Raw genomic sequence first — 17,203 nt, 5'->3', positions numbered from 1 at the left:
GAGATCAGCAAATGTGTGTGACAAATAATTTCACCTAATTTTATCAGAGATGATTTCACCGATTTCATTTATCTACGATTTAAATGATAGGTTTTAAAATCCCATGAAAACTTCTTAATTTGTAATCAAATTCGACTTCCGGTTCAGGAGATACAGGGTGATTAGCGTGAAAATGTCAATTTCACATAAATTAATCGGGTTCATCGATTTTGATAGTCGATGACCAAATAAATTTATTTCAGTTTTGCCGGTATTCGGTTTTCGATCTCAAAAGGTACCCAGGAATTTTATTAGCACTACGATTTCTCCAAAATGGTTACCCTGACTATTAAAACTTTCAAACCAAATGAAATGGTTTACAATTCCGAATTCCAGTTCCGAAAGTATCGGGATTAGATGAGCTCAATCGTTTTCTCCAAGATTGCAGAACCGATAAACAAATATTCAAATGATAATTGCGATCTCATACACAACTTTTTGAAGATAATTCAAACCACCGATTAACTTTCAATTTGTTTTAGTCTTGTCAAGTTGTAGAGCCGTCTTAAGCTAGTTTTATTGATCAGAATCTAACGGTCATCACAGCCTCAACGTAATCAAGGTTCTGATGCTTGTTCACCCAATTGAACCTCATACTGTTAAATCGATGGTGTAAAAAAATGGTTTTTATTTATATTTTTTTCTATTGGACGAATGACATTTAATAAAATTGAAGCGATCACACCTAAATTTCTTTTGTGTTCCATTAGTAACTTATTAGTCTCAATGAAGAACTTTTGACTCTATTTTAGTATTCAGTACGTTTGTTCACATTTGCTGAACACTGTTACAGCAGGGAACCGATATCATTACTGAGGTGTTGGGAATGTGTGAAGAGACTTGACTAGTCGCTGGAGCTACGGAAGCTTCCGAAGAAAGAGGAGAATTTTCAGACATCGGAGAGGGCTGTTTCAAAGATTTCTGATTCTCTGATGCCAGAGGGTGCATATCCAGATGTCGCTTCAAAGCTGTTTTTTGTCCAAAGGTGCGATTGCACATCTCGCACCGGTACGGTTTTATTCCTAGCCAAGTATATCAAACAGTATTATTGAATATTTTTAGTTGTCAAACTGTAATATTCCTACCAGTATGCGTGCTCTCGTGTTCAATTTGATATCGTCTGCGAATGAATGATTTATCACAATAAGAGCATTTGTAGGGTTTTATTCCTAGAAAGAAGTTTATAAGGTGCCATACTGAAAAACCTTCTTATCAACGACAATTTTACCTGTGTGAGAGATCTCATGTCTAGCCCGATTTGCATGATCCGCAAACGATTTGTCACAGTACCGACAAGGCCAAGGCTTGTGACCAGTATGTATTCGCATATGATACTGCAGGTGATATTTACCCTGAAAATTATTGCATTTTATTATACATAAGGAGAAAATAAAATTCCCAAGTAACTTAATTATATTCCTGAAAAACAAGGCAGTAACTTCATGGCTTATTATCTGCATGAATCATTAACATGTGAACTCGTACAGCTTCCATCGAACCTAACCGTTTCCCACAGATCTTCACGAATACGATTTGATGTTGTCGTGCTTCTGCACTACCATTTCATAGCGATTCCTGAATTATTTTCCCCAGATGGCAAACTGATGTGTAGAACGATACATTCGATGGCGAAGGCGTGTTATAGCTTTCCGTTTTTCAAACCTTCTGTAGCATACAGAACATTCATACTAGAGATGGGCAATCCATTCGAGAACGGTTCAAAAGAACTAGTTCTTCTGGAAGAATGAATGAACAACAGTTCTTTGCCGAAGAACAATAGTTCTCTTCTAGAGAGAAATAAAAGTGATTGAATTGTGTTATATAAGAAAGTTTATTAATAACTATATATTTCGAAATGGTCGTCATTTTTAAATGCAGTATAAATTGTATATATAGGCGACCTCTGAAAAAATGCTGATTCAAATATATGCAAAAAAGTTACAGCATTTCCAATAAATAGTTTGTTACCAACGAAATATAATTCTCGGTTGATTTTTCAAATGGCCGTAAAAGCAAGTGACAGTTTCTCTTTGTGTAATTTTTCTTCTCTTAATTACTCAGCGGTTTCCACGTTTACCACTCAACTTTTTGTATAGAATAATACACGAAACCTTGACTTCCTAAAAGAACCGTAAAATCTACGAAAACTTTTATATTTGTGTCACAATAATCTCAAGAGAAAGTAAACAAAGAGAAACTGTCACTTACTCATACGACCCTTTACAACACCAACCAAGAATTATTTGCTCTCGTACGGTATTAGCAGAAACATTCAAAATTCTGAAGAACGAATGAACAATTCAGGAGAACTAGCACAGACTAACAGACAGGATACTCAAATTTGATACTTTAATCATTTTAACAGCCATTTCGAATATTTTTTTAGTTGGGACAGTACTCGCATATGTTATAATGGCGCCACGTTACCCTATCAAAACCAATCAGTCTGTCATCTAGACTGTGTTCATTTTTTGCATTTACCAACAGAGTTGCCATTCATACAAAATTATATGCAATGTATTGATTTGTTTACGTTCATGCAGATTTCACGCAGGATATAGATTTAATACATAAACTAAATATAGAATTGTGTCTACTTCTCATCCTCCAAAGCAATACAAAATCGAACCCATGTTTTGTTACGACATTTACTTGCCTTTGGTCTGGCAAGTAAATTTGGGTAAAAATTATCAACACAATCAAAAATGTCCTAGATGACAACAAGATCATTTCACATCGGGCCCGATAATGAACTTTTTAAACATTCCGCGCGAAAAACTAACTAAAACGAATAAATATTAGAGGAGAGTGTTCGGTTACCGGCACCATTTTTTTAAGCTTATAACTTCTGACTAAGTGCACATTATGCGGACATATATACATTATTGGAAAGCTAAAGTCCCTAGCTAACAACTGAACTAAGTTGATGCAATCGATTGAAAAATGTTATTATATTTTCAAAAACATCACTAGAAGATTCTGTCAAGTTTCTTTTCTTTGAAACTTGAATAAAATCAAAAACTGTTCGGTATAAACTACCATCACCTTTTCAATTTGTTAACAGTAAAGTCAAGTTAATAAAAATTTAAATATGGCAACTCTGCACGCTATACAAAATTAAACAAAGCACGCTGTGTGCTAGGCGGATGCGTTTTCTCCTTCTTCCGTACCAGCACGTACCGATTTTGCATCATTTTGTATGACAGTTTCGAAGTTTTGAAACTCATTGCCCTATAATTTCGGAACCGGAAGTTGGATCTGGATGAAATTGCACAGTATCTTTAAAGACAATGAAAGCTTCAATTTGAATCATGATTTGTGAAACTCGATTTAACCGTTGCTAAGAAAGCGAAGTGAGTTCCGTTTTTGGAGCTTTTCTTCACTATTACCGGTGCGTTCGGAAGCGGAAAACCGGGCACTAATAGCACAGACTAACAGACATGACAGTATGAGTAAATTCTGATAAAAATAATTTTTCGTGATGCACTAGTTCCACCTATATTGTACTGCGCGAACTATTTACTATCGGTACAATTTCGCTTAGGTTTTTCGCACAAGGACGACGATTTTGAGGTAGTCAGGCACATATCTTCACACAATCGATCAACTATCAATTCGAATTCGAAAGTGTAAAGAAATCGTGTCAGTTCTATTCGTATTCACGACATCCAGTTATGTCTCTGACAGTACACACCCGTACTTTTTCTGGTTGGCGTCACCTCACTTGAGATGACGCCGATTTGATGGCACAGCAACTAAGGCTACATTGAAGGTTAATTTTCTTTTATAGTCCAATGCACTTTCTTTTCACTGAACTACAAGCAAAAATCTCGCTGTGTGGCTGCGCCGAGTCGTAGTACGGATGAAAATTCGTTCTTGCTAAATACTCGAATTTTCTCCAGACTAACACGATGCAACGTGCTCATCCGTTGAGAGTTTCACCGGAAGAATTGCTTTCTTCAGCAAAGGATTTTAAAAAAACTTCCACCTGCAATTCACGCGTTTTTTGATAACGGTCAATAAGCCATCCATCAACAATCATTTTGAAGAGTAATTTCGAATGACTCGGCACTCGCTGAGAGTAAGTCATAATAGTAAACGGCAGAGAAAAGTTTTCTCTTTCGTCTGGTGTTAAATTTCATACTCTATTATTCATAGCTCGCCTGCAATTTCGTTCGAAAGTGGAAGTTGACAGGTGGCTTTTGGCCGTTATAAAAAAAACGCGTGAATTATTGTTTTTGAGAAAAATACTAGAAGTCTGGTACCGGTTTGTTTTGATTCAAATTCACCAAATCATCAGCACATGTGTATACGAAGCTGAAGGTTCGGAGCAAAAATGTCATTGCAAGCCGGCCCCACGATGTGGTAGTTAGAGGTGTGAAATTTATTTTTGTTTTGATATCAACGGGCGAGCACGTCGTATCATGTTAGTGCGGTGAAAAATCAAGTATTTCGCCAGAATTTTTATTCGTACTTTAGGGACTCGACGTAACCACATAGTGAGATTTTCGTTTTAAGTCCTAAAAATAAACGGAAATTAAAAGGCAATATAGCCTAAGTTGCAGTGCCATCAAGTCGGTGTCATTTCAAGTGAGGTGACACTAATCAGAAGAAAGAAGAAGAAGAATAAGAGCTATCGATGAGCATTGAACTATGGTACACGGATATGCTTTTATAAAGCCTACATAGTTACAACATAGAAAAATTACAGTCATACAAGCAACACCATTACACCGACGACACGACCTGCCACTCGTATATAAAAACTGTATCGTAAATTTAACTACCACTCAGTAACTTGTAATGTTAAAATGAAATTTCTTGAAAATTTTTGAAAACTGGCAACTGTTGTTTTCGAATAACAGCAAAGACATCATATTAACAAGATATCCAGCTCTCACATTTCCCGAACAAATCATTGGCAACATCCTTTTTTTCGAACATGGCGCCCTCAGGCGAGTCCGCATCGTATCTCGTACATAGAAGTAGGCAGACCCTGTCAGCTTGGAGCGAAGTCAATCTTCAGTTCAGCAACGCCATCGCACGGCATCACATTCAACAGAACAGGCGCGCACGAATTTGACATTTTACTCCCCTACTTCTATGCAGGCCCGTACCCAGGATTTCATTTCGGGAGGGGCCCAAAGATTAAAATATAATGTTACTGAAGATTGCTCATGTGCCTAATTCTCGGTGTACCTTTTACGGCTGTTTTTAACACACATACACTTTTAACTTTTCCACTGGAACTGACATTGTATTACATTTCATTACCTTTACTGTCTTGTTATTTCTGTAACACATGTCTGAGACATTCTAAATAATTATATGTTTTTGATTTCGGGAGGGACCAGGGCCCCTCGGGCCCCCCTCTGGGTACGTGACTGCTTCTATGTATAAGATTCTATGCGGGCTCGTCTGGGGGCGACATGCTCGCAAAAAAGGATGTTGCCAATGATTTCTTCGGGAAATGTGAGAGCTGGATATCTTGTTAATATGATGTCTTTGAAGTAGGGAAGAGAAATGTCAAATTCGTGCGCGCCAAAGTAGCAGCACTGCACACCCATACAATTTGCATGATATGTTAAATGTGATTGGCTATAAAATATCACACTTTCCGTTGTTGAATAAAATTTCATTCCACTAACCGCTCAATCCCCAAACATCACACGAAATTAAAACTCATTTTTCATTAATACATTGCATCACAATATTGTAAAATTTCAAAATTTTATGTATCATAACCATCATTTCGCTTGAAAATCACAAGTTATCAAACAATGATGAAGTCTTCGTTCATCTTAGTCACTCGCTGAATATTGAAGACAAATGCTTTGGACCAGTTTTAAGTCACTTCATTCAGGTGCTTTGGTTAATCGATGGTAAATTGAGAAGCTTCGATTGTTATATGGAAGTTTCTGCAATACATTTCATTTGAGATATTCAAGAAGGAATAACTTTTTGATGATCAACCATTATCGGTTGCTAGGGTGTGCTGAACGAAAGTTTTCGGTTACATGTTTTGTGGATATGTCCAAAGCTGAAATACATAAATTTTGATCAACGACAGTTTTTTTGCAAAGTTAAAACTAACTTTTTTCAAACAGTTTACAGAAACGGATTTTAACTTTTGAAAAGAAGGATACTGGTACGATCGTGCTGTTTGCTGATTTCAGTATATTCATATTGACGTGCTTCCTTAGCAACTGATTCAGTTGCGAGTGTTGCTCGAGAAGAGTATTTTTATTATTAGGAAGGGGTTACTTAATCTTTTGGTAACTAATGGTGAATCACTCGCGCATACTTTTTATTACGATTTTGTTCGAAGTGCCTGGTCGTGTCGTCGATTACACGGTATCACATTTAACATATCATGTCAAATGAATGAGTTTGAAATTCGAATCGAATTTGGCGCATATAAAGGAACAATCAAACTGCATTTGCTTTTGAACCACTGGGTAAGCCATTTTCGTAAATTTCCGGCACATGAATGCTAAACGACTAAATGAGACAAAACATTGGTAGCCGAATAGGGTCAGGTCTGCTTAGATTAAGTTTGCATGTCTTAATCCAATAATGCTTTTCAGAGTCATCCAACATTTTTCTTGTCGGTGGGAAACCATAAACAAGCAATGCATGGAGTATATGCTCAAAATTTGATTCTTATGCCGACATCTTTTACACGCGATAAAAACTGATTGAAAGAACTCAACACAGTTTCAACTATCTATTGCAGCGCCCATAGCAAATTTTCCTTTGAACTTACTAGTATTGTAGAAAAAGTAGGAAGTTGTGAAGGAAACTCATCAAGGAAACTCTCATATCAGCCTAACCGCAACCTTCATTTATAAACTTTGTTATAGAAACATGGACATTTCCGAGCATTAGTTAGCGCAGCAATGATGTAGAAACAAAGTTATTTTTTTCACGGACACTAATCACTGCCACTGGCATAATGACAGTGGTCTCGGCTCTTCGGCAGAACTTCGGAAGAAAGTCGGTTAAACTTTCTACTTAAAATCACAAGCTCAGCTTGTACTAAAATCTTCGGGCTGCACCCGAAAGTAATTGTTAGAAGCTTAAAAACCCATAGTTGGGAAGAGTTAGCAGACAGTCAGCTTCAAAGAGTTCGCGGTAAATAGCCCTCTCGGGCGTCAACCCGTAGGCAGTTCAAGTTCAGTCAGGTTCTCAGATAGTAACGCGAAATGTCGCCATAGACGCCCGAATCAGTCAGTTTTGCAGTGCTTACCGTGAAGTGAAATTTCAATGCCATAGTTAGGTACAGTAGTGTAGTATATGTACATTAACGGGAGAAATAATAGAAAGAATAGTTAGATTAGTTAAAGTACCTGTATACCCCCTGTGTAACTGGTGTGAAAACTCTAGGGAACTGGTGTATAGAAAGTGCTGTAAAACGAAAGAATAAATATACAAAAACTAATAATTGGTTATTAATATGTTGATTTGAGGCAACTCGCTTCTATACGCGAAGTTGAAGATTGCAAAAGTTTGTGTAAACGGCAAAACCAGTTTTCATATTTCCGATAAAAAAGAAACACCCCTCCAATCCTCGATGCACGCCGCTCGGACTGCGCCGCAATACAGGGTTGTACACTATACAATGCATTGAAATGATAGCTATGTTTTACCAATAGCAACATAAAACATAGAATGCCATCTATCGAAAAAAAAACCGGAAATAATTAGAAGTACACCACAATTAGAGAAATCGTTTATCGTGGTGTAGAAATTATTTTAAAAAAATCCTGATATTCATTCACTGACCGCAGTTATGGTAAAAATTTTTTTATATTAGAGTTGGTAGGATGTTGTGGTATTTCCATTTGCAATCAAAATTCCACAAAGAAAACAGTGCAAAGAACTAACAGATTTTGGTAACTCGAGGTGTATAAATCGACAAATCTAATGCAGCAAGCATATAGGATTGCAAAAAGTTCTACCAACAGCTCCATAAAAAAATTGACGACCATGTAGTTTTCTACGCGCTACACGATATTAAAAAATGTACAGGTTGCATTTTTTTTCTGATCACTGACCCAATATTAAGTGCTGACAGTGCATGCAAAAATTTAGATAATGTAAGATAAATTATCTTTGAATCGATCTTTGAATATAGTCGGTAAGATAATTTCTATTGGATATTTTGCGCTTCGATCTCAGTTCCTCGCCAAAAGCTATCCTTCAGAATCAAACGTATTGCTCCCGTTTATACTCACAATTTCATCATCCGGAGCAACAACTTTAGGAAAAGATTCAGCTTTTTCACAACTTTGGCCAAAATCAGAAGTAGGCACATGCGAATATTTCAAATTGGAATTATCTCGAACGCGCAATAGAACAAGAGATTTCAGAATATTTATCTCGCGAGTTAGTTTAATCTACAAAGTCACTGTTTGAGCTGTCTTCCGTGGAAGAGTATCTACTATACAATTTGATTGTATCAAGACCTGACATGATATCACTAACTTAATTAGTTATTGAATTCGCGCAGGAGAAATCCAACATCAGCAAGGAGCTGAAGGCGAACTTGCTGAAGCTACGTAAAGCCGTGAACGTAGCTAAAAGGGACCAAGAGGCGTTGATAGTGCGGCTAGAGGGTGGCGGAAAGTCGGAGAAGTGTTCTCAAACAGAGCCCTTCACCTTCGATACCGACAAAAAACAGGAGGCGGTCGACTATGCGCTCCGGCTCACGATTGAGCGGAATAAACAGCGCCGGAAACGCGCCAGGGATTCTCCAGGCAGTAAACGCCTGACTCCCAAGGCCAAAAGGAGCAAAGACCATGGCGGAAATGATGGGGCGAAGGAACGTGGCGAGGGGCTCAACCCAAACCTCGGCACTCGAACCCCGGATCCGAGCCATGTAAGCGAACCCGGCGAGAATCCATGGGTGAAGGTCGCGAAGAAGAAAAAGGTCCCAAAAGAGGCCATTCCCGCGAGGAAGGCTAGGGACAAAGGAGAGGCTTTGTCGGTTAAGGCCGACAAAGAAAAGTACGCCGATGTGCTCAAGGCCATGCGGAGCGAGGCAAAGCTAGCCGAGCTTGGCAAAGAGGTTCGCAGCATCCGTCGTACGAAGACGGGAGAGATGCTGCTCGAGCTTAAAAAGGGAGCTCAGGGCGGAACGGAGCTTGTTGCGCTTGCCCAACAAGTCCTGGGCGATACGGCCGAAGTTAGAGCCCTACGTAACGAGGTTGCACTCCAGTGCAAACGGTTGGACGAAATCGCCACCGCAGAAGAACTTGCCATGGCCATCAAGGAGCAAGGAGGTGTGGATGTCTTACGGGAATCCATACGCATGAGGAAAGGACCACAGGGCACCCAGATAGCTACATTTAAGCTATCGGCCACGGATGCCAATAAGGTCCTCAAAGTGGGCAGGCTAAAGGTCGGATGGTCGGTATGCCCAGTGACCGCTTACCAACCGCCGGTGGTCGACATGTGCTTCAGGTGTTTCGAACCTGGCCACAAGTCGTGGAATTGCGAAGGCCCAGACCGGAGCAACCTCTGCAAGCGTTGCGGCGGCGAGGGGCACAAGGCGTATGCATGCGAAAGAACGCCACGTTGCATGCTATGCGCGAGCAAGAAGAAGGCCACAAACCACGTCATGGGCGGACCTACTTGCTCAACAAGTGGAGGGAGTAAAACAGCATGCAAGTAGTACAGCTGAACCTAAATCACTGTGCAGCTGGCCAGCAATTGCTGCACCAGTCAGTGACGGAATGGGGCATTGATGTCGCGATTCTTTCGGATCCCTATCACACACCGGTAGATAACGGGTACTGGGTGTCTGACGAAGCCAAGACGGTGGCGATCTTGACGACTGGTCGATACCCAGTGCAAGAGGTGGTGAAAACACAAGCGGAGGGAGTAGCCATAGCTAAGGTAAACGGAGTTTACTATTGTAGCTGCTACGCACCACCGAGATGGTCAATAGACCAGTTCACTCGGATGGTCGACATGTTGACCGCAGACCTGGTGGGTCGGAAGCCGGTGGTGATAGCCGGAGACTTCAACGCCTGGGCAACGGCTTGGGGCAGCCGCTTCACCAATAGGAGAGGACAGACGTTACTGGAGGCCCTCGCCAAGTTGGACGTCGTGTTAGCGAATGATGGACTGAAAAGTTCCTTCCAGCGGAATGGAGTCGAGTCGTTTATCGACCTGACTTTCTGTAGTCCCGGCCTAGCTGGAGATCTTAATTGGAGAGTTGATGATGGCTACACCCATAGCGACCATCTAGCCATTCGCTACACGATCGGCCAATTGGCGAGAAGCACAAGGAGGAGAAATACTCCAAAAACTCTTGCGTGGAAGGTGGCTAACTTCGACCGCGAAACGTTTTGCGCTGCCCTCGAATTAGAGGAGCACAACGCGAACCTGAGAGGGGACGAGCTGGTCGCTATCTTGTCACGGGCGTGTGACGCGACCATGCCTAGATAGGCTCAACCGAGGACCAATAGACCACCGGTCTACTGGTGGAACGAGCAAATTGCACGCCTTCGCGCATCCTGCCTCAGGGCTAGAAGAAGGATGCAAAGAGCTCGATCAGCGGAGATGAGGATGGAGAGGAACACGGCGTTCAAAGCGGCGAAGCTAGCACTAAACAAGGCCATCAGCGCAAGCAAAAGAGCCTGTTTCGACAAGCTATGCGAGGGAGCCAACTCCAACCCATGGGGCGATGCCTACAGGATGGTGATGGCCAAAACGAGAGGGGCGCTAGCACCCCCTGAACGTAGTCCGGCGTGGTTGAAGGAAATCATAACGGTTCTCTTTCCCCACCACGACACGTCCCCCTGGCAGCCAGCTCCGCTACCAGCGAATGAAGTCGTAAAGGTGACGAACGAGGAGTTGCTCACTGCGGCGAGATCGCTCGATACAAAGAAAGCCCCGGGGCCAGACGGTATCCCGAACGTGGCTCTAAAGGCGGCTATAATGACTAAACCGGACATGTTCAGGGAGGTCATACAGAGATGTCTGGACGAGCGTATATTCCCAGACATTTGGAAAAGACAAAGGTTGGTACTATTACCGAAACCTGGGAAACCCCCAGGGGATCCTTCGGCGTATAGACCAATCTGTCTGATAGACACTGTGGGTAAGCTCCTTGAGAAAATCATCCTCAACAGGCTAGCCCCCTTCATAGAGGAGGCAGGAGGACTGTCCAGTCAACAGTACGGGTTCCGCAGAGGCAGGTCGACGGTGGACGCCATAACATCGGTGGTAACCACGGCGGAGGTAGCTATACAGCGCAAACGACGAGGGATCCGCTACTGTGCGGTAGTAACGCTAGACGTCAAGAACGCGTTCAATAGTGCTTGCTGGGCAGACATTGCTGATTCCCTACTTCGACTAGGAGTACCGGAAGGGCTGTACAAGATTCTGGAAAGCTACTTCCAGAACCGAGTATTGCTCTACGAGACCGACGAAGGCACACGTAGCACTCCAATCACGGCTGGAGTACCACAGGGATCTATCTTGGGCCCGATCCTGTGGAATATAATGTACGATGGAGTACTGAGGTTGAGGCTTCCTCCGGGTGTCAAAATAGTCGGGTTCGCGGACGACGTCACGCTGACAGTCTACGGCGAATCCATCGAAGAGGTCGAACTGAGTGCATCACACTCAATTTTCTTGGTGGAGGACTGGCTGCGTAGCAGGAAACTGCAACTCGCGCACCACAAAACAGAGGTGATGGTGGTAAACAACCGCAAATCGGAACAGGAGGCGCTGGTACATGCCGGAGATTGCGTGATCCCCTCCAAGAGATCACTGAAGCAATTGGGTGTGATGCTTGACGACAAACTCAGTTTCAGCAAGCACGTTGAATACGCCTGCAAGCGCGCATCAACAGCGATCGCGGCGCTCTCTCGCCAACAGCTCGCCTGTGCGCTCCAGTAAACGAAGGTTACTGGCAGGAGTGGCAGTTTCGATCCTCAGGTACGGCAGCCCGGTATGGGCGTCGGCACTGAATGTGGAACGCAACGCACAGATGCTGGAGAGTACGCATAGACTGATGTGTCTTCGCGTAATCAGTGCATACCGCACTGTATCGAGGGATGCGGCCTGCGTGGTTGCAAGCATGATGCCTATCGGTCTGATAGTGAAGGAAGACGCGGAGCGCTACAGCATGCGAGGAGACAGGAACGCCCGTAGGGCCTCCAAAGCCGCTTCTCTACGCAGATGGCAACAAGAGTGGGACAGCTCAACCAAGGGCAGGTGGACACATCAGCTCATACCTAGGGTCTCGAGCTGGTTAGATAGACCTCACGGAGAAGTGAACTTCGGCCTGACGCAGTTCCTCACAGGGCACGGGTGCTTCAGATGGTACCTCCACAGGTTCGGCCACGCGACATCCCCTGTATGTCCTGGCTGCCCAGACGAGATCGAGACGGCTGAACACGTCTTGTTCGCATGTTCCCGTTTCGCGGCTCAAAGGAGTGAGCTACTGGAGGCATGCGGCAGGGACACCACACCGGAAAACCTGATCCAGAGAATGTGCCACTGCGTAGAGAACTGGAACGCAGTGTCGACCGCGGCATCCCAAATTGCGGGAATATTGCAGCGGAAATGGAGTGCGGATCAACAACAGGTCAGCCGTGTACCGTAGCAGGCTCAAGAGGGATCAGCGAATAAACGTCGGTCCGGGAGAACCTTCTTCGTCGGGAAGCTCTTCGTCGGAGTAGTCTAGATCCATCGTCGGGGACTAGACGAGTAGTACGTAAAACTGTTAGGATCGTCGGGGCGCCAGTGAACCGGAAGCTTTCCTCCAACCGGAATCACTGGATCGACCCAGGCATCCTCTCGGTCGGGCGTTGACGGGTATCGACGGCGTCGGTTTCGGGAGGGCCTCCTTCGTCGGGGAACTCTCCGTTGGTGTAGGCTAGATCCTTCGGCGGGGGCTAGTCGAGTAGCCGCCACAACACCGATTCGAGCCGTCGAGGAGCCAGCGAACCGGAAGCCATGCTCCAACCGGAATCGCGGGACCGACCTCGGCACTCCATCGGGTCTCCTTCGCCGGGGAAATCTCCGTCGGAGTAGTCTAGATCCTTCGTCGGGGACTAGACGAGTAAATCGTGGTGTAATACCGCTAGGATCGTCAGGGCGCCAGTGAACCGGAAGCTTTCCTCCAACCGGAATCACTGGACCGACCCAGGCATCCTCTCGGTCGGGCGTTGACGGGAATCGAAAGCGTCGGTTTCGGGAGGGCCTCCTTCGTCGGGGAACTCTCCGTCGGTGTAGGCTAGATCCTTCAGCGGGGGCTAGTCGAGTAGCCGCCACAACACCGATTCGAGCCGTCGAGGAGCCAGCGAACCGGAAGCCATGCTCCAACCGGAATCGCGGGACCGACCTCGGCACTCCATCGGGTGTCCCGTGTGGTGTAAGAGACTCGGTGTCGGGAGATTCTCCTTCGCCGGGGAACTCTCCGTCGGAGTAGTCTAGATCCTTTGTCGGGGACTAGATGAGTAGATCATCGCGTGGCACCGATAGGATCGTCTGAGCGCCAGTGAACCGGAAGTCACGCTCCAACCGGAATCATTGGATCGACTTAGGCATCCTTTCGGTCGGGTCGTAGACGCGTACCGTAAGCGTCGGTTCGGGAGGACTTCCCTCGTCGGGGAACCCTCCGTCGGTGTAGACTAGATCTTTTGGCGGAGACTAGTCGAGTAGTTCCGCGACGTAGCATCAGTTTTGGGTCGTCGAGGCGCCAGTGAACCGGAAGTTACCCTCCAGCCGGCATCACTGGACCGACCTCGTCATCCAACTGGTCGATCCCTTGAGAGCAGGATGCTGATCCCCATTCTGCATAAATCTGGGGAGGGTGCTGTGAGCCCCGAAGTAATACCTAGCGGTGGTGCCGGGGAGGTAGGGTTGGAGATCCAAGGTGTTTTAGTGGGTAGTTCCAATCAACAGTTGGGTAGTCCTGTGGAGAGTCCCACACTCCGTGCGTAAATGCATTTCACCTTGTAAAAAAAAAAAAAAAAAAAAAAAAGACCTGACATGATATCACTAACTTAATTATATCGAACGATTAAATTTTGTTAACACGAATAGAGAATCAAACATGAAGTTTTGCCACGTGCGAGAGAAACATAGCAAGCTAAGATGGGACCGGTATGCGAGTATCTTTTCGTTCGTTAACAGAAGAACTCGCATATGGGTCTTGTTGCATAATAGATTTTATATAAACGAATAACAAAACATGCAATATTTCAATCCAGATGAAAAGTTTATAATGAAATCAATATATGTGATTTAAAAGTAATAACGAAAACATCATAACAGTAGCGGAAAAAGTGAGTTATTACCGAGATATGTATACATCTTTTTCTCAACTTGTCGATTTTCAATATGGAACTGATGGGCAGTACAGTAACTTGATAGTTCAAGCCATTTCGTTACACAGACGTCGAAGGGCGTCGACTGGGTGCTATTGCCTTCTTCGTTAGTAGCAGAATGAGAGGGTGCAAAATAGCCTATAAGTTGAAGCCCATCCTGAAGTGCCATGTTTATCACAGTATATTACAACATAGGATTTTGTTGTTTATTACATCATTTATTATATATTGAATTGAATCATATTACATTATATTATATATAATTATTATTATTATTTTTATGATTATTATATTATGAAAAGGAAAATATATTTCCTGCAGTACTGCACGGCAACATTAACTGTTATATTGTATGGTATTATACTGCATTGCGTTATATCATATTATATTATATTATGTTATATTATAGTATATTGTATTGCATTATATCAGGGTATCTTACAAGTGAATGACTGGATGATGGAGTGGATTGCCAACCTGAGTCACGTGGGGGAAGCTTTGTGTTTCTCCCTGTAGGTCTGAAAAGAGTAAGACGCACCCAACTAACAAACAAACCATCAGGCGAGTTTAAGCTGGTATAGCGAAATTCTTTATTATATTGCCGGATGTTCTTGCTGGAAAGCGCCGGACCTCAAAACACATGTTGGCCTTCTTAACAGCAGTTATATGAAAGCTATCTAATAATCAAATTCGGATCTACTGTAAGTCTGTAATGCCTTGAACTGATGGTAACTTCACACATACATACATACATACATACAGCTTCTTAATGGTAATAGTAATTTGAATTGATCTTCTATCGCACTAATGAGTCAAAACGAAACGTTTTTTTATTCAACTCAACTTACCTTGAAAGACTTCTGACACACTTGACACTTGAAGGGTAAGGTGTCGGAGTGCGTCAACATGTGTATTTTCAGATTACACTCCCGCTTGAAGCTCCAACCGCATACGTTACAAGCGAACGGTTTGTCCTCCTTGTGCACTAAATGGTGCCACTTCAAGGCTTGCATTGTAGGGAATCTTTTTGCACACATCTCACACGAGTACGGTCGCTCATCACGGTGTTTACGTTCGTGAATAACAAGCGAGTTCCGTGATTTCAATTGCTTACCGCAAATGGTACACTGATGCAAATCCGAGGTGAGCGTTCGATTGCGATGTCTAGCTAAAGATTTCTGTGTTTCAAAGCATTTGAAACATACCGGACACTCATGCGGTAACATAGGATCAATAACAGTACGTTTCTTAGAACCATGTACGCTTACGCCATGGTCATAGAGATCATCCATTGTTGCGCATTCTAGATAACAGTTTTTACTACAGCAAATTGCTGGGCGTTTATTTTTTGCTTCATGCTGCTCGTCTACCAAAGTAGATTTTGGATGATTATGCGCGTGATTTCGCCGTCTCTTGGGGGCATGGAATCGTACTATGCAATGCTTGCACTGGTAAATTTTCAACGATGCCAAACCTGCTGCCGCGATATGATGATCTTGTAGCGCCTCCTCTGAACAATATCGCTTGTAACACACGTTACAAAAATATGGTTTGTTTAATTTACTTTTTCTCTTTTTTTTCTCGTGGATTTCTTTTCCGTGCGCTTCCAGTTCATCTCTAGTTTCAAAGTCGTAACTGCATAGACAACAAATATGCCTAGCAGGGTCTATCACAACTAGCTCAAACATTTCCTTTTCTTTTTCATCCAAAACATCGTCGATCAAATTTTCATCGTCGTCATCATCTTCTTCATCGGAATGTATTTTGACGAACTCAGTCTTTGCGGTTCGCTTGAGTCCTCTTTTGTTTCGTTTGTATTTATCAACTTTCATCGATAATATTTCGTCGTCCGAATCCTTTTCGTCATGATCCATCCAATCATCACTATCATTTTCATTATGAAAATCATCTGTTTCAAACACGCTCTCCACATCACGCGTATCGCTATGATTATGCTCTGATTGAGACGGTTCTTCTGTTTTGATCTGCGTACCCATCACATCAATCCAACCTACATCACACCTATCACTTCCATCGTGAGACTCTCGTTTTTCAAAATCGGTTAAAGTTACTTCCAATTTGAAGAGCTGTCGTAACTTCTGATCAGATTCACGTACTCTCTTCGCGAATGCAAGAATTTGTTTTATGTAGGTCAAACAAACGGAACACACAAACGTTGGTAATCCGTCGTCTTCGACGATCTGTAAGTATAAAGATCTACAATTACTATAGCATAGAGCCGCATTAGCGTTAGCATAGAGAATAAATTATTGTACAGTGAAGTAAATCAAAGCCTTAGCATTACATGCTGATGTGTATCTTAGATCTGTGATCGAACATTCGATAGTTGACTCAAGAGACCAGCTTTTTTATTTCTGTTCAACCTAGCCTGGGCAGATTGTACAGATATATCATAAAAACAATTGAGCTCAATTTTGTCTACATTTGCAGAATGTCACTTATATTGAAATATAATTGTTGTATGGGTAGAATTCCTTGCTTGAATAGAAACCCTTACCGTGATGGAACTGCAATCCACAATAACATTTGCTATGAATTCTCCTTCAAGCTTTGAAAATATTGGCACCAAATCAGCATTAGCGTTAGCCATGCAGGTCCGGCAAATATTCATTTTTCACACAAATCCAGTAGATTCTAAAAACTAATTTCTTGCACAAAAATTAGTTTCACCTGTTTATAAACAAAACTTTCCGAACCATTATCGTTAATCATTCAACGTATCTCCAACGTTAAGCACTATGTACACTGGTTTATGGCAATGAAATGACATCTGTCTAAACTGACGAGTAGAA

General features: G+C 42.9%; 1 protein-coding gene across 2 annotated transcripts; it reads right to left on the bottom strand.

The window, feature by feature from the left end:
- Window positions 1-484: 484 nt before the first annotated feature.
- LOC131438900 (zinc finger protein ZFP2-like) lies at window positions 485-17,133 on the bottom strand. Of its 2 annotated transcripts, none has more exons than XM_058609295.1 (5): window positions 16,909-17,133; window positions 15,239-16,607; window positions 1,268-1,391; window positions 1,125-1,208; window positions 485-1,061 (listed from the first exon to the last, which is right to left on the bottom strand). In XM_058609295.1, exons 1-5 carry the CDS (start codon window positions 16,935-16,937, stop codon window positions 808-810), a joined length of 1,860 nt encoding a protein of 619 aa, XP_058465278.1. In that variant the 5' UTR covers window positions 16,938-17,133; the 3' UTR covers window positions 485-807. The 2 variants fall into 2 exon arrangements, with proteins under 2 accessions (XP_058465278.1, XP_058465277.1); XM_058609294.1 differs by having other exon boundaries at window positions 15,239-16,591.
- Between the last annotated feature and the right edge of the window lie 70 nt (window positions 17,134-17,203).

Source organism: Malaya genurostris, chromosome 3 (genome assembly GCF_030247185.1).
Source record: "Malaya genurostris strain Urasoe2022 chromosome 3, Malgen_1.1, whole genome shotgun sequence".
Lineage (NCBI taxonomy): Eukaryota > Metazoa > Arthropoda > Insecta > Diptera > Culicidae > Malaya > Malaya genurostris.
This window is presented reverse-complemented; position numbering and strand designations above follow the sequence as displayed.

Bases quoted from the DNA above. Each gene is read 5' to 3' on its own strand.
- LOC131438900 (XM_058609294.1), bottom strand. From the start codon at position 17,022: ATGAATATTTGCCGGACCTGCATGGCTAACGCTAATGCTGATTTGGTG. The intron at 16,592-16,908 runs GTAAGGGTTTCT...TTATACTTACAG, and splicing joins TGGATTGCAGTTCCATCACG to ATCGTCGAAGACGACGGATT. The intron at 1,062-1,124 runs GTAGGAATATTA...ATACTTGGCTAG, and splicing joins ACACGAGAGCACGCATACTG to GAATAAAACCGTACCGGTGC.